Source organism: Ursus americanus, chromosome 15 (genome assembly GCF_024610735.1).
Source record: "Ursus americanus isolate L20-20 chromosome 15, mUrsAme1.1.p, whole genome shotgun sequence".
In the NCBI taxonomy this organism is placed as follows: Eukaryota; Metazoa; Chordata; class Mammalia; order Carnivora; family Ursidae; genus Ursus; species Ursus americanus.
The window spans coordinates 20,902,216-20,923,771 of NC_142141.1; the positions used below are offsets into that span (position 1 = coordinate 20,902,216).

General features: G+C 48.0%; 1 protein-coding gene and 1 pseudogene across 1 annotated transcript; both read right to left on the reverse strand.

Annotated features, from left to right (window-relative positions):
• Positions 1–1,584: 1,584 nt before the first annotated feature.
• Positions 1,585–14,497, reverse strand: SAP30L (SAP30 like). Its single transcript, XM_045791967.2, has 4 exons — positions 13,661–14,497; positions 9,271–9,393; positions 6,991–7,089; positions 1,585–5,440 (listed from the first exon to the last, which is right to left on the reverse strand). The coding sequence occupies exons 1-4, from the start codon at positions 13,856–13,858 to the stop codon at positions 5,312–5,314; spliced, it is 549 nt and encodes a 182-aa protein (XP_045647923.2). The 5' UTR covers positions 13,859–14,497; the 3' UTR covers positions 1,585–5,311.
• On the reverse strand, positions 14,310–21,001 carry LOC123788612 (small ribosomal subunit protein uS8 pseudogene; annotated as a pseudogene).
• Between the last annotated feature and the right edge of the window lie 555 nt (positions 21,002–21,556).

The following is a 21,556-nucleotide window of genomic DNA, read 5'->3' on the forward strand; positions in this document are numbered from 1 at the left end:
CCTCAACCTAAGCTCACTCGCTGTGCCCTGGGATTGGAAGGGGAATGCGGGAGCCAGTACCCAGAGCCCGGAGGGAAGACCGCCAGGGCCAAATGCAGAAGTGAAAGCATCTGAAGTCCGTGTGGACGGTCAAGGAGAACAACAGAATGTGTTTCTTGTTACTCATTCAGATCGTTTATTAAGAGTGAAAGTCGGGCCGTCCCATCTGTGTGATATTGCAACATGAAAAGTCACATACATACTAAGGAGACCCCACAGAATTGAGAGCCTTTCAACAGTACAGAGCCATAGATTACAAAATTAAAATACAAATGATCCCCCAAATTTGGCAGGAAACAAGTACAATATGAGGAGGCCTGGAATGGAAGGGCACTTGCTTTTTGATAAGGCAGTTACAAAATGGAACACAAACTCATACCGCGAGAACATTCCAATGGGCATCACGAACAGCAGACACGTACAACAGGGGTCCCGCACAACCCTCCGTCACTGGCGACCATGTGCTCATGGAATGAGAGCAACCGAAGGCTTCGTGGCTTAGGACGCAAGCTATATGAAATAACTAAGTGTAGACATTTCTACCTTAAGAAGAGGTCCCACCTGGCCCCAGGTTAGACTCCACCTCAAAATGTCAGATCAACTTTACCCTTCCTAACCTTGAGCTTGGAAATAGTCTGTAATAAAATGAAGGGAATAAAAAGGTACCCCAAAGCACCATGCTTCCCAGGCCATGATCTCAAGTTCACTTGTCCTTCAGTTCAACTTCCTTCAGTAACGGGGACTGGGAGGCCGCTAAATGACAGGGCCTCAGAGCTGTGTCTGAGTCAGGGCCAACTGAATGACACAAGCCCAAAGGGTCACCTGAAAGGCAGAAGTCTGACCAAGAGATCTCAGAGCAAGCCCATCTCATGAGAATTTCGATTCTAGGACAACACTACAGCTCCTGCCAGGACTTCTGAACTCTGGTCTTAAATCATCAGCTAGTTCTGTACTCCCCTTAACATTCATTTGGCAAAACTCAACTGACTGCTTTCCTAATCATGTCACACAGCCTTGGGTCCAGCAGGTTGGTTCACAGCCCCTGGGAGCCAGGCTGGCCTTGGGAACCTCTCTGCTCAGTGGCAAGGTCTCAAATATCTGAAGGCAGCTTACTTTCAACAGGACTCGAGTCACGTGCAAGTCAGAGAGTGAGAAGAGCTTGGACAGGTCAGGGGGACGGGAGCTTAGCCCAGACAGTGCCCTTTGACTCGGACAGGTCATTCTGAATGTCAGTCTCCTGTCTTTAAAGTGAATGATGGGGCAACAGCAACCCTATACGACTTTCCAGCTCGAAAATATGGCACTTCTTGGACACAGAGACATATGGTGCGCCCCTCCCCCAAGGTGCTAATCTTTGTTTTCTCCATAAAAACAATGTGTGAAGTACCTGCAGAAATCTCAAGGTACAAGCTCTCAGCAGCCACGGAACCTTTAGACCCCACACAGCAATATTTTACAAACTTCTAGCTAAAACTTTTCCTAAGTGACGTGAGCATCAATTTTTGTGGGGGCAAGCACGGAACTAGGGCCCCGTCCCTTCTTAGGTTTTTTTTTTTTTTTTTTTTTTAATCAGACTGATAACATCCCCTCCTCCCCTGACCCCCTCCATCGGCTTCAGTGAGAACATGGGAGGAGAACCAGGCTGATGGGGTTTCTGCAACATCCTTCAACAAGGAACTAAATGGACCCATGCGGAGGAGGGGAAGACAGTCAGGACACCAAAGTATCTATTGGCTAGCTGCTCCTTTCCAAAAGACAACTGCTGCGCCCTGGCACAGTTCCAGCAATTAGGTCCTTGGCCAAGATGAACTTGTTCCACATGGCCCCCGCTGGGCAGACACTAAGATGGAAATGGCAGAGAACATAGAAAAGCCAGAGGTTTATAGAGATCGAGCAGGCTTCCCCAGGAGGTAGTGAGTTCCCTGTCCTCAGAGGTGTTTAAGCCCAGACTGCTAAAACCCTTGGTGGGACAGTTGTAGGCAGAATGTCAGCACCTGTGGGGAGACTGGATTGATGACTTAAAGACCCTTTCCCAACTTTTGGATCTCACCATTGTAACGACAGGGCCTTCAGGTGACTTCCATGAAGCAACTTCTCTGGGATCCATGGTCTAGACAGCCTATTTCAACAGACAAGGCCCCCCGAGTAAGCACCCTCTCCTACTTTCTCCCTTCTACCAGGCAGTTGTCCTGCAGGATATTAACCAAAAAGTTCCCACAAAATAAGCAGCTGAAATGCCAAGGTTAGATGCCACATTCCAGTTGCACACAATTATTAGTATCTGTTCTCTGGAAGGCTAGCAGTGAATATTTAGCTATGACAGGAACTTCTAACAACTTGGTGGCTCTAACACGTAAGTGAGATTCCTCGTCATTTTACAGTGCCAATCTTGAAGCCTTTGGTTTCAATCTTTCATGGGATTTGGCTATGAGCTTTTTCACGCGATGTTGCCAACCTAAGAGTTCGTTTGTTGAAATAAGAAGTTTGTCCATTTGTTTTTTTAAAACCCTAAATCGAAGCAACACGAGTGGCAGGATACTGGCGTTTCCACGTGACCACCTTCAAGGCATGTGAAAGAACCACACCAGGCTGGACCGAGGCAGGAACCGTACTCTTTAAGAAGACAACGTCAGCTCCGGATTTCATATTCCAGTTTTGCCCAGGAGCACCAAGAGGAGAGAAGGCAATGTTGCAACATTACAGGTGGAGAGAAGCGCAAGAGTCCTTGGCAGGTGTATAAAAATGTAGGCAGCCAAGATGAACACTGCTTTCCCCAAACTCCACTGCTTCGGGGCCACTTCTAACAGGCAGAAGTGTCCTGCCCACAGATGAAGCCTTGGGAAACTGCAGAAGAGGCTAAGGCAAGTGGCTTAGTGGTTTGATGAAGGAACAGATTTCTGCACACAAGAAAATTGTAAGTTCGTATAGCTTTGTCTTTTCTCTCATCTGACGTGTTTTCAAAGGTTGAAAAGATACCCACAGCCTCCATTTTCCAAAAGCACCTGTCTTTCGAGGGAAGGGGGCAGGGGAGACTCAAGCGTGCAGAGCACTGGCTGAAGGTGAACACTTCCCCAGGCTTCGCGGTGGAACAAAAGTATTCTTAGACACACGTGAACAGATGGAACCTAACGCCACAGCTTCTCGTACAGAAACGCACTGCTGTCTCTCCCAACTAGCAAACAGACTGCGGCTAAGGAAACAGTGACGTGACCTACACGGCGGCAATTTTCACTTCAACATCACAGAGACACATTTTCTCACTGAGAGATGGCCATTTCCAGAAAGCAGGTTACCAACGCCTCCCCCAAACCGTGGCCAGATGAGAACACATTCCCCTTGGCAAAGGGGGCCTGGTGTTTGATGCTTTCAAGACTTTCTAACGCCGTCTCTCGGGAGAAAAACCTATGTAAGCAACAGAACTTTGAGCCTTCTTGATGTCTGCACATCGACATCCTTCAGCTACAAGCAGGGAGGCAGTCTCTACACACTGAATCTGAATGACTAAAAATACTCCGAGAGCACCTTGATGTGCCATCCGCAGCTGGGTGTATTAAAATAAGATCCCTCATAGTCTAGAGTATGTCCTATGTACATTCATTGATACATATTTAACAAGGCTGCAATCTGCTAGGCATGCATTTGGAACCCCGGGGAACGCTTTGCTGCAATGGAACACACTGCATTTTCGTGAGGCGGTGGCCGGTCCCCAGCCCACAGACGGCACGGTCCTCTGCCCCACAGAACCGAGCCTTCAGACACTGCACCGCCCTGCTTAGCGGGGGTTGTGCTCGGACTTCTCTGTGCGGATGCTCAGAGTAAGCTGCTTATGAGACATTAAAACTCTCTGCCAGGCTAGGCCATCCATGGTTCCTTTTATAATTTAAGGCTTAAGAAAGCACTCACAATTAAAACTGAGTAAGAAATGATACTTTTGACCACAGTACGTGTCAAGATGGTCAGAAATTAGAATCCAAGTCCTTTTCTTCTCTCTTTCCCCACCCCCTATTCACATCCTTTGTCCCCTAACACACTGATTAGAAACTTTTGCAAAAGCATTCTTTTGGATATAAAGCTTTGTTTTCAAAGGAGACTTTGGCTCTGATACAATATGATAAAGGAATCTGAGTTTTTGAACTTTAAAAAAAAATCAGGTAATTATTTATACTTAAAAAAAAATTCTTTTTTTTTAGCAATCTTTCCCCCCTAAGAGGGAGGCAGACTGCTCACAAAAATGAGTATCAGGTGGCACTGACCTCCGTTGCTCAAACCCATGATTTGCTGGTGACCCCGAGCCCAGGGAGTCAAGGCCAGTGAGACTTTTTATCCCAGAATTGGACTTCTGAGCAGGAATCACATGATCCTTGGCAGCTTTCTTGGTGGTTGTGAACTAAGGATTAGTATTTCTGAAAACACGAGCCCCGAATCACGAAATATCTCCATTTGTCAAAGCATTTCTGGCCTACGAGGATGACTGAAGTCCTACTTCGTAACTTCACCCCGAAGAGTAAAGCACAGAGTGATGTGCAAACAGCTGCGTCTCCTGCGAGGGCCCCTGAATCAGTGTTTCTGGAACCTCCGCAAATATAGCTTGGTACCTGTGACTGCCCTCAAATCCTCTTCTGATGAGAAACCTCCTGTTGGTGCATCAGGATTTCCTCCACACTCTAGAAGTTAAGTGGTGAGCCACAGAAATGGCCGGGGTCTCATTAACTAGAGGTGTGGAACAAATGCTACAAGGCTGGCAATTAGCCACACATACTGACTGAGTGCCCACGGTGTGCCGGGCAGGGGCCAGTGAGGGGGACCACTGTCAAACTGATTTGCTGATCAATGACACAGCCGGCCACAAAGCGGGGCATGCCCGTCCCCAGCAGACTTGGGTCTACTCACACTCCCCCAGTTCGTGGCACCCCAGTGCTCGTCCAGGCCCACACCTCACACAAGGCAGACTGCTCGTACAAGGTCAGTACCCAGATATTTTTTATCCCACATTTCCAGTAGAATCGACTTAATGCGTTGTTGAATGCTGCAGTACATCATTTTTAAATCTCTTAGTGATCTTGTTTTTTCAGTCCGGTGGTTGCCTTAAAAGAAAGTCTTTGTATACACATGCTGAACATGAGAATATAATCCTCCTGACCGAAAAGATTTACAGTATTCACCATTCAAACTTTTTTATTTACAATAAAATTTAACAGTCTTTATGGGCTTACATGTGGCCGACTTCACCTGTGCGTTCAGCGTTGTACTTCCTTCCCGATGTACTCGAGCCTCACTCCAGCTGTTTGCCGCCCTCCGATTTCTGGTCCAGTCGACTCTTGTTACTCTTCACCATGTAGATGAAGTAGGCGAGCGTCTCTTTTTCATTCACAGGTATGTTCCTGAAGTGTCGGCTGACAGTCTGCGTGGGGGGAAACCAGAGTCTGTTAAAGCACTGCATACATCAGGGCCACGGGTTCTGAACTGCGCAGAAGAGGGCGCAGGGGTTCCAGAGTTAGAGAGGGGGTTGGGATCGCTGCAGAACTTCCCGCAGTGCTCAGTGCTGCAGAACTCGGAGGCCCTTCTCCCCCGGGGGCTTGGCTGATTCGGTTTCCAGCCCTCCAAAAGCAGCACTTGAACCCACAACACTCCCAAGGTGCAGTTCTATTTCAGTGGCAGCCAACTGTACCCGAGGGCATAATCTCAAGGTCACCCCCAAGGAGGAATAGGTGGGGATGGCTCTGCTTGGCCAGCTGCTACCATCGGCAGCTCTCGGGCCCGGGCACCACTGGGCAGAAAAGTGTCTTTTAAAAACTGTGTCAAATGAATAGCCAATTGGAAAGATATAAGTATTTGACCCAAGAATTCATCTAAATACTACATAGCTGCCTCTTGAAAGACACATCACATTCGAAAAATAATTCGTCATTTACTGTGTACTCCCGACACCTGGCTTTGTTTTACAAGTCCTGAGAATGCAGGTCTGCTCTTGCCCCGCCTCATCCCATCCCTTTCAGCAGGGTGAATGCTGGCAAATGGGTAATGTGACCTTAGAGTAGGAAAGAGTTGTGCACTCCTATCTATGTTTTATCTAGATGCTGGGGAAGGAAGTTTAAGAAAAAATGATGGATCAGCAAGAAACCCCTAAAGGAAAGACCAAAAACCAATGGGGCTGTCAGCCTTTAAGGAAATTTCTGAATGGATTGAGGGGGCTAGGACAGATCAAGAATCTGAGAATGTGCACTACAGAGTGGTGACCTTTGGATGGTAGCATTGTATTTTTCTTTTTTCCATTTTCCACACTTTTAACAATAGACAGAAAAGCACATTGAGGAAAGAGGGATAAGAGGGAACCTGCACAAAGGCCAACAGGACAGAAGTATCAAACCAGGCTGTCAGTATGTTCAAACAAGGGCCAATAGAGCATTTCTCCCCCTCTGAATGGTATTAAGAGCTCAGGGGAGGAGAAAAATTTCTTGGGATTTATTCATTATAATAAATACTTCCATTACCAACATCAGAGAAGAAGAAATCAAAGGAAAAACTAAAGAAAAAGAATAGCTCCTACAGAACATGGGGTGATTCATCTGACACGCCTGACGTGCAGGAAGGACCGTATTTATACAGAATCTTACGAAACCAGACCCAAACAAATGCACAAACAAAAGCACACTCAGGACTTATACTCAGGAGCCTGGAGATTCCAGGCTCAATTCTGATCCTAATTTGCTGTGTGATTTTAAGCAAGTCTTTTCCTCTCTCATTGCCATGGTTTCTTTTCTAGAAAGAGGGCCTTTCCACGTCTTACAGCTGTGGGATTCTACATTGTGTGAGAGAGGGAACAGGCGGTTACTTGCAGAGCTACGGAGGGCATTAGTGTCAACAGACACGCGTAGCAGCAGGGAGAGCCAAGGTCACCGTCAGCAGCACAATGCTGGCTCTCTCTTTTTGCAGTGCAACTTGTCTACCTACTTCTGCTAACTGGGCCTTATTGAAGCCTGGTCTGGTCTGCAGTTTGTAGTGTCGTTTATAACGCCGTAGGGTGTTCACCTGCAGCTGGAACAGATCAACCTGGAGAGAAGAGGAGAGACACGTTATCCATCACCTGACTAGCCATGGCTCACCGAGAGCACACTACGTGCCCAGCACTACACTAGGAGGGACGGGAGGGGAAGAGGACTACAGAGATGTCTTAGAAATGGTCCACTGAGGACTAATAACTGGCTGGGAGTACAAAAAAAAAAAAAAAAAAACCAAAAACGAAAAAAACCCAAAACAGTGGAAAAAGAGTTCTAGCTGGGGAGGGGTGGTCCCAAGAGGCTCACGGAGGTGGTGAAGCTTAAGCTAAGGAGAGCAGGGCTTGGAGAGATGGGGAGGAACAGGGCTAGACTAGGGAATGAGAGAGAAGACGAGGAGTACAGAAAGCCAGGAAATGAAGAGACAGACTTGGGTGTCACAGGCAATCATGATGGTTTTAAAAGGTGAGACTGGAGGGTAGCATGTCTTGAAAAGCAGAAGGAGCGACCACAGGTGGCAGGTGGTGATAGTCAGGAAGACTGATGGGGGTGCAGGGGACGGTGCTACAGCAGTGACCAGAAGTGAGCTGCTCAAGTTGAGCTATGGCTGGTGATATCAGAGGGGGACACCAAGCATGGGGAGCAAAGGTAAACCCAGACAGGCATCCTGGAGGAAGACAGGCCCGAGCTTGGTAGCAGACCGGACAGAGGGGCGTGAAAAGGACAGCGGGAGGTACTGCTGTTCCCAGAGTTCTTCCCTAGGCTCAGCCTTCAGGTATCGGAAACCCTGAACAACTCTCCAGAGAAAACTCGAAAGCTACTGTGGCGAATGTACAAATCAGCAGGTTAGGCTGGGGTCTCTGCAGATGACTGGATAACAGAGGGAAAGGACCCCCCCTTTTTTCTAACACAGGAAGAGAGGAAAGCTGCACAGTCATGAAGTATTGAAGGCCCAGAAAGTTGGGCTGCTTTTACCTGCCTCTAAAAGAGATGTTCTTGCTTCAGGCAGGTGGAGAGCACTTAAAAACAAAATGAATGATCAATATGAGGGACCAAAGTCCTTCCTTCTTTTCAAAACATTCCTCAAACCCCTTTTTTTTTTTTTTTGTAAAAAGCACTGAAATTGAATACATCCATTTCTTTATGAAATAATAATACTAATGCCGAAGGCAATAAAAAACACTGTAAACCAATGCTAGAAAAAGGGACACAGGGAGGGGCAGAGGGAAAGGACCGTATTTTCAAAGGCTTTCTCCACATCTGCAGACAAAGGCCCGCCTACTCTTTCTATTCCTACGCAGTCATTTCCACTCTGAGTGCTAACAGGCGGTTGCCTTATGAAATATTCATGTGTCAAATATTCAATGTAATGTACAAACGGGTTTTCTTCTGCTGAGTCTTAAGTGAAAACAACTTAGACAGAAAAAAATCCAATGCTCCTTCCTGTAGCCTTGCTCCACAGACACAAGCACCCTGAAGGTGTGAGGAGCCCGGTCTCATCGTCCAGTGCAACGGTTCTCCGCAAGGGACGGTTTTGTGCCCAGAGGGCATCCTCTCATGTCTGGAGGCATTGTTTTGGTGGTCACTACGGTGGTGACTGGCCTCTAATGGGTAGAACGCAGGGCTGCTGCTCAACACCCACAGAGGCATGGGGCAGCCCCCACGACAAAGACTTCTCTGGCCCCCACTATCAACAGTGCCAGGGGTGAGAAACCCTGGGCCCTTAGAACTGACTTTGGAATGGCTCCTGGGGAACCAGCCTGGACCGGGGACCGGAGCTGATACGAACTGATAACGTACACCTTCATTTTGCAGATCAGAAAACAGGGCAACTTCCCCCAATCCATACAAGCTGTTTCCAACTCTAAAGGCAAAAAAAAGTTTTAAAGAACTTGACATTGTGGTTATATTCAAGAATGTATCGGGGGCTTCCTGAGGAAAGGCAGTACGGCCTAGTGGAAAGGGCAGTGGCCGGAGGCCCCGAACCCTATGTGTGACCTCGGGTCTCTGTGCCTGTCTGTGAAACGATGGGGCAGTGAGACCAGTTGATTTCTAAGTTTTCAGCTCTCAGATTCGATATGACCATGATTCTATGATTCGCTTTTCAAATAAACCACAGCAAAACAAAGGAGGCTAAAATTATTTCTTAATCTACAAAAGCGGACCAGGCCAGAGATAAGGATCACATTAGAATCCATTCTTCCAGCTTTCCCACACGGACTTCTTTGACTTTTACCTCAGGAATGTCAGTGTCGTGCTCAGGAGAATCTCCGCCATCGTCACTTGTCTTCCTCTTCCTTTTATTTCGTACACTCTGGATGAAATTTTTGTGGAAGTCACAGATATACAGGTGCCTTACCTGATGGGAAGCAAATTAAAGTGAGACTTGCCAATTCCATGGGAACAGCAACAGGTGGCTATCGAACTACGGGGCTTCTCTCCTTTGCAAGGCATTGAAGAGACAGAAGGAAGAACACGGAGGCCCTAATTTTCCAGAAGTGTACTGTTGAGTCGTACAACAAGAAGCCCACAAAGGGACACAAACACTACCATCACACTGGGCAACAGCTCATAAACAGTCCCCCCTGAAGGCTAGAGACAGTAAGTGGTAGGGGCTCAGCAAAGGGAGAGACGCCTGGGGCTGGGATAGTCGGTGTAGAGGCCCCTGACCAAAGAGGAGGATGTATGGGTCGACAGGAAGCATTCCAAATCGGAAGACGAGCCAAGATGTGAGAGTTTCAAAGACGGATGACAAGGAGATTCAGGGGTTGGGGACGTGAGACTAGCTTAAACTTTCCTTTGGACAAGACAGAGTCCCCCAAGGTTTTTGAAGCAGGGAGTGCTGTGCCCTATGGGAGTTACGAATTTACAACGGGCTGGAAGGCGCGGTCCCAGGGAGGAGGAGAGAAGGGACCGTGGTAAGGGCAGACAGGACTTCCTATTTTTACATCGACAACAGCTACTACTGTAGGGCGACGTCTCCCTGACAAACTTTATTCCTGTGTATCAGAACTACACTTCTTGCATCACCACACATCTGGTCCACAGAAAGCGGAAAGAGACGCTGAAACCCTCTCCCAGAAACCGCACGGAAGAAGCTGGATGCCGCTGTGACTTTCTACCGCAGGCTGGAGGCATAAGAGGAAGAGAAGGGCTGCAGCAGCTGCGAGGTGAGCGTGTTTTTATTTAAGAATGTAAGTGCCAGGGGTGGCTGGAGCAGCCACGCAAAGCCCTGACAGAAACGAAGTGCCTGTGTACATGACTTGGGGTCGTGGACACTGGAACCGATGCTACACAAATGTTCTTGAGAGACTTCCGACTTTGAATTTATTCCTTTAATTCTTTTTTTTTTTTTTAAAGATTTTATTTATTTATTTGACAGAGATAGAGACAGCCAGCGAGAGAGGGAACACAAGCAGGGGGAGTGGGAGAGGAAGAAGCAGGCTCCTAGCGGAGGAGCCTGATGTGGGGCTCGATCCCACAACGCCGGGATCACGCCCTGAGCCGAAGGCAGACGCTTAACCGCAGTGCCACCCAGGTGCCCCTATTCCTTTAATTCTTAAAGACAAAAGTCAGCTGATAGGAAGCCAGCATCAATTAATTCAGACCTTTGCATGGAGAAAATAACGAAAATTGCTTTTTAGGCAGATGAATTAGCACTTCCATGGGGCTGGACTGGTGAGTCAGAGCACTTCTCAGTTTATACTGTGGCTGTGTAGACAGCAGGCATTCTCTAAGTGCACTTGCACCAGCACACGCGGTCCCTCCCGTGTGAGAGCAGCTTAGGCCAGCAAAAGCCACCGTTTATATGGTCACAAATTTGAGTAGCCTTGCCGGTGTCCACTCTGCCAAAGGACTTTCGGACACAGCCTGTGTCACCGTCCCAACGAATCCCTCCTCGTTGATGTACAGACCACAGGACCTGCTTTTACCAGGGAAGAAAGCACACTCACACCATACTATCCCTCCCAGATGGGAAGCTGGCCCTCACGTTAGCTCGTTCCACACGTAAACTCTGAGATGAGGCAGCTCCGCAGTTTGCAGAGGGACACAGTTGGTAGGAGAACAGGCAGAAGAGGTGGTTTCCTGAAGCTGTGCCTGGGAGGTTTCCGGTCGGGACACTAGAATAATGGAATTCTGGATGGAAGAGAACTTAGCAATCACCACTGTAACCCCACTGGCCCCAATCTCATTTTCTACGGAGATAAACGGAAGCCACACAGATGGGGTTATGATCTGGCCAAGGTCACCCAGGCCTCCTGACCCCTTGCACACGCCCTTTCCTACCCCAGCATTTTCTTTATACTATTCTCAACTTCCACTTTTCTCCAGAATAAAGCAGAAATATGTCAATTGGAGGAATGTTTGAAAGCATGTTATATATTAATAACTCCTAGAGCACGGCCAATGTCTACATGAAACGAGTTTAAGGGGCCTGAGTTGGATTTCTGGTGCTATTATTTTAAAAGGTTCTCTGCGAGGCCCTTTTACAAGATAAATAGTCATTATTTCTCCTTAACCATTTTCAAGCACATCCTGGTTTTCAGAAATTTCAGAGCTCAGTGGCCTTTGGGGGCCCAAGGTGGAGGAAGGAGGGTGGGAGCAGAGGCGCCAGGGTTTTTCTTTTCTGTTTCACTTTCTGCAACAGCTAAAAATTCTTGTAACACGGTGGTTACTCAGAATTGAATTCCTGCTCAAGCTTGTGAGAATGAAGCAGAATCCCCTTCAGAAATAATGATTCTGTACCACTACCCTGAAACAAATTGTGAGTGATTCCACCTTGAAAAACTACTCCTCTAGAAGCATTACTTTTGGGGAACGCCAGTGGCAGGCTCATGCTGCCTCTCTTGCAGGCGGTGCGTGTGAAGCCACCAGCATAGCTCCACACAGGTTTTCCAGCAGGCTCGCTGGGTAAACGGAGCCCCAGGGCCAGCAGCACAATTGCTCAGATGTCACGGCATCTAAGGATTGAAAAGAACTGGAAATTTTTTCTTTCTTTCTTTCTTTCTTTCTTTCTTTCTTTCTTTCTTTCTTTCTTTCTTTCTTTCTTTCTTTCTTTCTTTCTTTTCTTTTCTTTTCTTTTCTTTCTCTCTCTCTTTCTTTTTTAGGACTGAAAAATAAGCTGCTCAAGCAAAGGCTCCCAGCCTCCTACACAAAAGGTAGGCAGTGTTTCCAAGAGGACGAATTCACTGCTGCTTAGAATTAGGTATTTCACTGCAACACGTGTCCTAATCTGGAGCTCCTTAGTGTCTAGCCCGTAGTTTGCTCTCTGATGAATTCCTTTCATTCATTCGTTGATAGAGATTTGTAGTAAGAAAGCCATTAACTCACCTCCAGCCATTTTTAAAAACAGCATGTTTCAAGAGTGGCAAATGTACTGCAACTGTTAACGTAAAAAAATAAACTGGGGGTGGGAGGGAAGAGCCTGGAAGAAGGGGTGGGAAGATTTTTTTATTTATTAAGACTTCATCAAGGCTTATGCATGGGGCTTGGAAGTAAGTCAGGTAATGGGTTTAAGAAATCAACCAGTCTCTTAGTCACTGTGTGACTTCGGCACTGTCACTTATCTCCGGGCCTCAGTTTCAACTGTAAGATCTGAAGCAGAAAAGTGCATGTCCTTTCAGTTTAACAAGCAGTCTCTAATTTCTCCCAACAGTGGAATTTTGGTCCTAAAAGAAAATGGATGTTAACCACCTGAGCTTTTAGCTGGTCTACCTGAACATTAAATACCTTCTTAACTCCTTTCCAATTCCTAATCACAAGACAGCCACTTAAGGCTTGCAGCAACAGATGTCAAGCTAAAAAGTTCTTAATTGGTTGACAATAGGCACATCTTTAGAATTGTTAACTAGAAGTGGTGAAATCACACAGGAAAAGTTTTCCTATAATTAGGCACAAAACACAGGGCGATTCTATTCAAATTTAAAGCCCCCTCCCCAACGCCTTTCTAAAGAAGCTACCCCTAAGAAAATTGATTTTCTTCCTCCCTGTCACTTGGACTGCAAAGAGCCTCCTCCCAAGACCTGGTCTTGGCCTTATTTCTGCCACATCCTTGAAATCCCATTTCTCCACAGCTGCATCTGAAGCAGCGAGCTCGGTGACCCTCTGCAGAAGCCGAGGCCGCGGCAGGGATGGGGGGGGGGGAGTGGCAAGTAACTGCCACCTTTCCTTTTCTGAAGGAATAACAGGGTTCCGAGAAGGAGAGAGAAGTTGAAGAAGAGCCGAGTCCCTTCATCACCCCCTCCCCAACACTTGCTCCTTCGTGGGCCAACAGAATGAACCCAGGTCTCCGGGCACCAATATCTAAACCAATACAACAAGCCCTAAACTGTTGTCACATCTTCCCAGGCAGGAAAGGTCCTCGGAAGCCCCCCTCCCCCAGCCCCCAACCTCCCGGATTTGGGCAGCATCCCAGTCCGAGCCTGTCTGCGCTGAAGCGGCCTTTGAAATCCCGAGTGCAACTCCCCAGTTTGCAGATAAAGGGCGGCGAGGCCCAGGGCGGGGAGGGCCCCGGGGTCCGGCCCGCAGCCAGGGACAGCGGCCGGAGGGCGGCGGCGCGCGGAGACCCGGCAGGGGGCAGGGGGCAGGGGGCAGGGGGCAGGGGGCAGGGGCGGGGGCGGACTCACGCTCTTGTCGATGTCCAGCTTGAGTTTCTTCTGCGAGATGCTCTTCTGGACCCTCTTGCTGAAGGAGGCGTTGCCCGCGGGCCGGACGCAGCGCTCGCCGTCCTCGATGAGGCAGCAGCTCTGGCCGTAGCCCGGGGCGGCGGCGGGGGCGGCGGGGGGCCCTTCGCGGCTGTCTTCCTCCGTGCTAAAGCCGTTCATCTCCCCGCCCCGGGCCAGCCCCTCTGCGGGAGGATCCCCTGTAGGCCACTCCGCGGCCGCGCGCCCCGCGGGGCAGGTCGCCGAGGCCCCCGCACCCGAGGGTCCCGGAGTCCGTCTCCAGACCAGGCGCTGCCCTGCCCCGTGCCCGGGAAGCCGGGCTCCGTTCCGCCGCGCTCCGGCTCCTTCGGCCCCCGGCCCCCGGAAAGCCCCTTCCTCCCCGCTCGAGGCCCCGGGGTCGGCTCCCGCGGCTCGCAGGGCCCCGCCGGGGGTCACCCGGAGGCGCCTTCTGCCGGGGGCCCAGAACCGTTACCCTTCGGCGGGGGCGTCAGGGAGGGCGTCCCAGGAAGCAGCCGCTCCCCGGGGACTCCAGGCCCAGCTTGCCAGGGGGTTTTGAGGGCCCCCGCCGGCTCCCGCCTTCTTTCGGCTGCGGGGCAAACTCGCCTCCGGGCAGCTACCCCGGGGTGGCGCGGCCTCCCCGCGCGGGGCCCGGCCTCGAACCCGCGGCGCCCGGGCCCCGGGGCGCGTCCGGCTCGCCCCACCCCTGCAGCCGCTCGGCTGCGCCCCGAGTCCCGCGGCAGCCCCTGGGCCGCCCGGCCGCCGCCCGCCCAACGCTCCGCACCACAACAGTTCGCTCCCCCGCCCTCCGCGGGACAGCGGAAGTCCCGCCTCCGCGCGGCCATTGGCAGCGTTCGCTCTCTGGGCGGGGCCGCTGCCGCCGCTGGCGTGCCCCATTGGGCGCTTCCGCCGCCAGTCCCCGGCGCCTGGCTACTTCCTGGACTCTGCTGGGATGGGTTCAAAGTAGAGAAAGTGGAAGAGGGAAGAGTTACCCGGGTGCGGGCGGGGAACGGGGCCGCACACTCTTCAGGCCGGGGGAGGGATGGTGAGCAGGGGCCTGGCTGGACGGAGGGCCAGACTCCGGGAACAGAGAAGCAGATTCGGGGGCGTACAAAAATACAGACGTGGGCGGGCGTGCCGAGGGACAAACATAAGGAGGGGCATTTGAGGGGGGACCTTACGGGGATCGAGGTTCTTTCATGAGAAGGACAGACAGGGTAAAACCGAAGAACCAGGGCCAGAGGACCCGCAGACCGGTGGGACGTAGGGTGGATGAACTAGGACAGAAAGCCAGACATGGCGGGAAAGACTGAGGGACAACCCGGTACAGATAGGTGGAAAGAACGTGCCGAGGAGATGATGAGGGTCTGATGGCCGGTATTGCAAGGTAGTCGGATGCTTGAGGGTGGCGGAGACCTCAGCTGTGGAGACTGAGACTGGCTTGGTCGACACGGAAAGAGGAGAGGGAGGAAGAAGACCCCTAGGGGGCTTGGGTGACCCCTCGGCTGGGAAGAATCGGAAGTCAGTACAAGGTCTGGAGGGTGGATTTGGTGAACTGCGGGAGGAGGAGGGGCTGCGGAGGACGCGGAGAAGAGGTTGGGGGTGGAGGATCAAGGGCCAGTCTCGGCATGGGGAAGGACTTGCCGTGTCGTGAGCCTTCCCTGGAGCTCTGTAAGCTGTAGCTTCTATTGCTTTAAGCCTCCCGGTCTGCGAGGTGACCGTGCCCTACCAACACTCTGAGCTTGGGGTTCGGCGCTAGGGCATCACACACACCTAGAAAGGCCTTAGGGAAATCTTATAGTCTAGCACCCCTAGTCAGGCCACCACTGGGTAGCTTGATGACAAATTAGGGCCTTTGGCCCGTAGGGACTAGCCCAGGGTCATGCTGTCATGCAATCATTCAGGGATGGGTAGCATTGGCGGGGGTGGGGAGGGGGCGCGGAGGGAGAATGTTAGGTGTGCATGTATGCGTATTTGGTAGTACTAGCCGTCTTGGCATTGAAGAGGCTTCTGGTTTGTGCTCTGATGAAAAAGGGAAAGCTACCAGTTCCCATGCTTAGAAGCAGATGCCCTGTGATCTTAAATTTTCTTCAGTGACTTTAAACGTATTTGTACCCTCTAGCCTAGTAATTTCACATGTAGGACAGCCATTTCAGGAAATTGGCTCACCAGAGAAAAAATTAAACAAGGATGTCCATTGTAGGATTATTTATAATAGGAAAATAGAAAAAGAACCTCAAGTTCCACAAGAGAAGTGGTTAAGTAAACTAACATCTTCAGAATGAGATGTTTTGTGGTGTTTTCCGCATTTAGGGGAGCTTCAACATCAATTTTTTCTATATATAATAATTCATCATTGACCCTTCAACAAAGAATTGATGATGAGTTGGAGAAATGCTGTATTCATGTTAGTTAAAAATGCAGGATATAAGATTGCGTATAGGATATGATGTGTGTGCATCTAAGTTAAAAAACGAAGGAAAAAGAAAAGCAACTATTTGTGCATGAAATATACACCAAAGTACTAATAGTAATTATTTCTGGTTAGTGGAAATAGGGTTGATATTCTTCTCTTTTTGGTCTACTTTGCATTTTCCCCAATAAGCTTTTATTGCTTTTATAGTAGGAAAAATCGAATGAAAATTAATGGAAAAAAGACACAGTTTAGTAGAATTCCTCACTCAGAGTTCACACATTCAGAAGTAAACAATTGAGAATATTATGTACACTCATTTCAGGGTTGGCCACAGGAGAAGGATAAAACATGATCTTTGCCCTAAAAGAGAGTATCTTCTAGTAGGGGAGTTCAAATACATATGCGGAAAACAGTTGGGTATCCGTACAAGTCAGTGTGTGATGTTGGTTCCAAAGTTGACTGGTGTGGATGAGGGCTCTACATTTCCCACATATATTTTGCCCTTAGATATTTTTTTCAAAACACCACTTGCATGCAGCGCCAAGCTCCTACGGTACACACAGTCTCCTCAGGACCAGCTTCCCCTGGCATTGCTCCTAGAGCAGGGGAGGAGGACGGGTGCCTTTTCCTTGGGTGCTCTATCTCAGCCCTGGGGGTACTGGCTGCTCCTTATCTGCTATTCCTGTACTCGTTAGAGTTCTCTTTGTTCTCTTCTACCACAGTCCCCTGTTATAATTAATAATTCTTTATATTAATTTTCCTCCGTTCAAATTGCTGTGTGGTTTCTTTCTCCTAACTGGACGCAGACTGATAACCCCAGCCTCTATAATTTTAGGAGGGGGGCATATGCTTTTAACTACCTTTTATATACAATCCTATAGTCTTTCTTCCAGGAATATTTTATCATAAGTTCTCCCCCATGTTATTACATAGTTCAGTTCCAAATAGCAATATTTGGAAAAAATTCTGATTCCTTTGCTGGGGGAGTAAATCTGTAACTCCAGAAAGGAAATGTAAATAAATATTCAGATAATGAAGAAATGAATACAGAGAGAAACTTCTGTGATCCTGCTTTGCTTTGTGTAGGATTTGAGATTCTTGAAATGGCCAAGAGAATCTGCTTGGCTACATTTATAACTTTAGGTAATTAGCTTACAACAGTTGCTTAAGTGCTTAGAAAGATCTTGCTTTTTAGGTTTGTAAGTCTATCCTGTTGGGCATTTAAAGTGTTTGAGAAAATCAGGCGTATTAAATTTGTAATTGTAGTCTGAAATGTCTAAGGAAATTTGATTAATTAAAGCTGTAAGTCTGTTAAATGTTTAAGGAAGATTGAATGTACTAAACTTAAGAATTAATTCAACAGTAATCAAAGAACAAGTGAAAGTGATTGTTCTTATCTTTATATGAAAAATCAGTAGATTTATAATGGAATAACAAGATCTGTAAATTGATCCTAAAGCCTTTAACAAAAGCTACGTTTCAAAATGGGCAACTTGAGTCTGTAATTGTAACATTCTTTTCCATGACCAAATCTACCTCCAGATATTTAAAATTGCAGGTAGATAAGCCCCAGCTTTACAGTTCTAGCTGAGGCCTCTCCTCTGAGCTGCAGAAAGCAACATTCAGTTCTTTGCTTGGATACTCCAGAGACATCGCAGACCCAGATATTCAAGCTGGAAACTTCTCTGATACCATTAACTGTGCCCCCTGTACGCCCTTGATTCTCCCTTCCTTTCACCCCGCTTAAAGCCCACTCATCATCGAGGCACTTTCTTCTCCTTCCAGGGGATTGAGAATCTGTCCCCTTGGCCTCATACCCTGTGGCCAGCGGCACCAGCCCAGGCCCCCAACATCTTGTGCCTGCAGAGTGCTTCTCCGGCCTCTGAGCTGGTCCCTAAACCACTCTTTCCTGACAGAGCCTCCGCACACACCAGACCTTGCTCCACCCTTCCTAAAGACCCTCACCAGCTTTCCAGTGCATTCTGACGCTGCCTGCTGCCATCTCTTGGCTCTGTTCCCATGCCTGAGCTCTGTTATTCTGCCTGAAGTGCCTCCAATAAACCAAACTCCTCCCTACCCTGAGGTCTTTGCATTTGCAGTTCCCTCTACCTGGAATGCTGTTCTGCCTGCTTCCCCCAACAGCGGGCTCGATCCCTCAAGTCTTAGTTTATTTATTTATTTCTTTTTTAATAGAGGGGTGGGAAGGGGCAAAGGGGAAGAGAGAGAGAGCGAATCCTAAGCAGACCCAGTGCAGAGCCTGATGCGGGGCTTAATCTCACAACCCTGAGATCATGACCGGAGCTGAAATCAAGAGTTGGATGCTTAACTGTCGGAGCCACTGAAGTGCCCCCTTCAAGTCTTAATTAAATGTCACCTCTGCAGTGAGTTTTCCCAGATTAAAAGGAATTTTTCCCCCATTGCCCATTGCTGTTCTCCATTCAGTGTCTTTTCTTATGAGCACTCATCCCAACGTGCAGTTATCCCCATTTCAATATAAGCTCCACGAAGGCGAGGACCACGTCTGTCCTGTTTGGTGTAGCTCCAGTGCATATAACACTAATTCCCCAGTTCTGGTGGCTAATAAGAGTAGGACTCAGTAAGCATTTTTTCAATAAATCACTTTATTTTATTTATTTTAAAGATTTTATTTATTTATTTGACACAGAGAGAGACAGCCAGCGAGAGAGGGAACACAAGCAGGGGGAGTGCGAGAGGAAGAAACAGGCTCCCAGCGGAGGAGCCCAATGCGGGGCTCGATCCCAGAATGCTGGGATCACGCCCTGAGCCGAAGGCAGACGCTTAACGACTGAGCTGCCCAGGCACCCCTATTTATTTTTTTAAAAAAGATTTTATTTGACACAGAGAACGAGCACAAGCAGGGGGAGTGGCAGAGGGAGAAGCAGGCTCCCCGCTGAGCAGGGAGCCTGACTGGTGCGTGGGGGGGCTCTATCCCAGGACCCTGGGATCATGACCTGAGCTGAAGGCAGATGCTCAATCGACTGAGCCACCCAGGCGCCCCTCAATAAATAACTTTAAATATATCCAACTATACCAAGAAATGTATTAAGTAATAAAAAAGATACAAAGCAGTATGTAGAGTATAAATTCCATTTGTTTTTCTGAAAAGTTTTACACACAAATACACATTTTATGGAAACACAAGAAACTAGTGATTGTGGTTGCCTCCTTGGTGGGGACTGCAGGTCTAGGGAAGAAAGGTATGAAGAATTTGAATTTTATAACCTCTTTTCCTACTGAATATTTTATGATGTGCCTATATATCTTTTACAATGATAGTAAGAAAAATAGCATCCTTTGGTACTATTACTTAGTAGGAAATACGGAATACCAAGAAAGTTGGAAGACTCTCAGATAAAGGGCAGTCATTTATTTTTATTTTTTAAAAGATTTTATTTATTTGAGAGAGAGAGAGAGAGCATGAGGGGCAGAGGGAGAAGCAGGCTCCTTGCTGAGCAGGGAGCCTGACCTGGGGCTTGATCCAAGGACCCTGGGATCATGAATGACCTGAGCCAAAGGCAGCCGCTTAACTGACAGACCCACTCAGGTGCCCCAAGGACAGTCATTTAAATGGAATAAATTAAGCTTTATGAAAACCCCACAACATTGTCCTTATTTTCCTCATCTTGCTGAGGACCTATGAAGGCTTCCCCCGGCTCTGGCTCTGGTCTGCAGCCTGGCACTTGACAGGCATTGGCTATTGGCTGATGGCAGCTGTTGGTGTGGTGGGTAAGAGCAAAGGCTCTGGTTTGAATTCCTGCTCTGCCACTTCACTGGCTGTAGGACCGTTGACAACTTATATGGACTATATGAGTCTCTGTTTTCTTCGTCTATAAAGTGGGATGATAATAGAACTTCTCTGATGGGGCGATTGTGAAGATCAAATGTGATATTGTAAAGCACTTGGCACCATGTCTTGCACGCAGTAAATGTTCATCTATTACATGCTGACACCCCTAAACGTCCCATTGGACCCACGTTCAGATTTCTGCATGTCAGGGAAGGAGACATCGTTTCGCAGGATGGCAAGGTGGTGCTGCTATCTGCCAGTCGCCCAGTTTCCACACAGGCAGTCTCCATATCCATCAGTGCAGCGATAATTGGGCAAGTACTTGATTATTTTTTTGGATCTTAACCTCATCTTAAAAAATTCTGTGAGTGGAAAAATGAAAGTATCAATAGTAGTGATAAGAAGTATGTGTGTATCAAGAAAGTGAAGAGGGGTCCCTGGGTGGCTCAGTTGGTTAAGCATCTGCCTTCAGCTCAGGTCACGATCCCAGGATCCTGGGATCAAGCCCCACATCAGGCTCCCTGCAGGGAGACAACCAACAGAATGGGAGAAAATATTTGCAAATCATACATACGATGTGTTCAGAATATATAATGAACTATAATTCAACAATAAAAAAGACAAGCCAATTAAAAATTGGGTAAAGGGGTTCTTGTTTGTTTTTAAGCACCAGAGTCCATGAAGGCATTTTATTTGCACATACATGCAAATAAATATGTTCCTTCCTGTGTGCTTTTGTCTTGCTTCTTCATGGTCTGTGATGTCAGCTGAAGTTGGTCAGTACAATGAAACCAAACTGGCGGGTCAGGAGCTGATTATTCTGCCATTTTGCTAGATCTTTGAGTTGTACATCAAATCTGGGGCTGATCACTTCACACTTGTTTAACCTGTCCATGAGGTTCACAATTTTCCCAGCTCTGTGCTCAATGAGTTCTAATTCACCAATGTAACCATGCTTCATCATTACAGTTAGAAACTGGACGATGACTTTGGTGAATGGCCTTATAAGAACCTGGTGTTTGCCTCTCTTTTTGGAATTGTTAATGCTCTTGAGAGCACATGCCAGGACATTCCCCTGCACCATTACGGTGGCACGAGAAGCTGGTGGAAAGAGATAAAGATTTTGAATAGACATTTCTCCAAAGAGGATATACAGATGGCCAAAAAGCACATGAAAAGAAACTCAGCATCACTGATCATTAGGGAAATGTCAACCAAAGCCCAATGAGATATTACTTCGCCCTACTAGGATAGCTACCATACATGAGCCAGATCATAACAAGTACTGCTGAGGATGTGGAGAAGTTGAAACCCACATACCGCTGGCAGGAATGCAAAAATGGTGGTTCCTCGACGTGTTCAGTGTAGACTTAACATATGACCCACCCATTCTCCTCTTAGGAGAGAGGAGAGATCAAAACATAGGTCTGCACAAAAGCTTGTGCATGAATGCTCATGCAGCATTATTCACGATAGCTGAAAGGTGGAAACAACTTAAATGTCTTTCAACTGATGAATGGAGAAACAAAACAGTATTTCCAGATATGTTATTATTCTGCAATGAAAAGGAATGAAGGACTGACACATGCTACAGTATGGATGAATCTTGAAAGTAGTATGCTAAATGGAAGCGAGACAC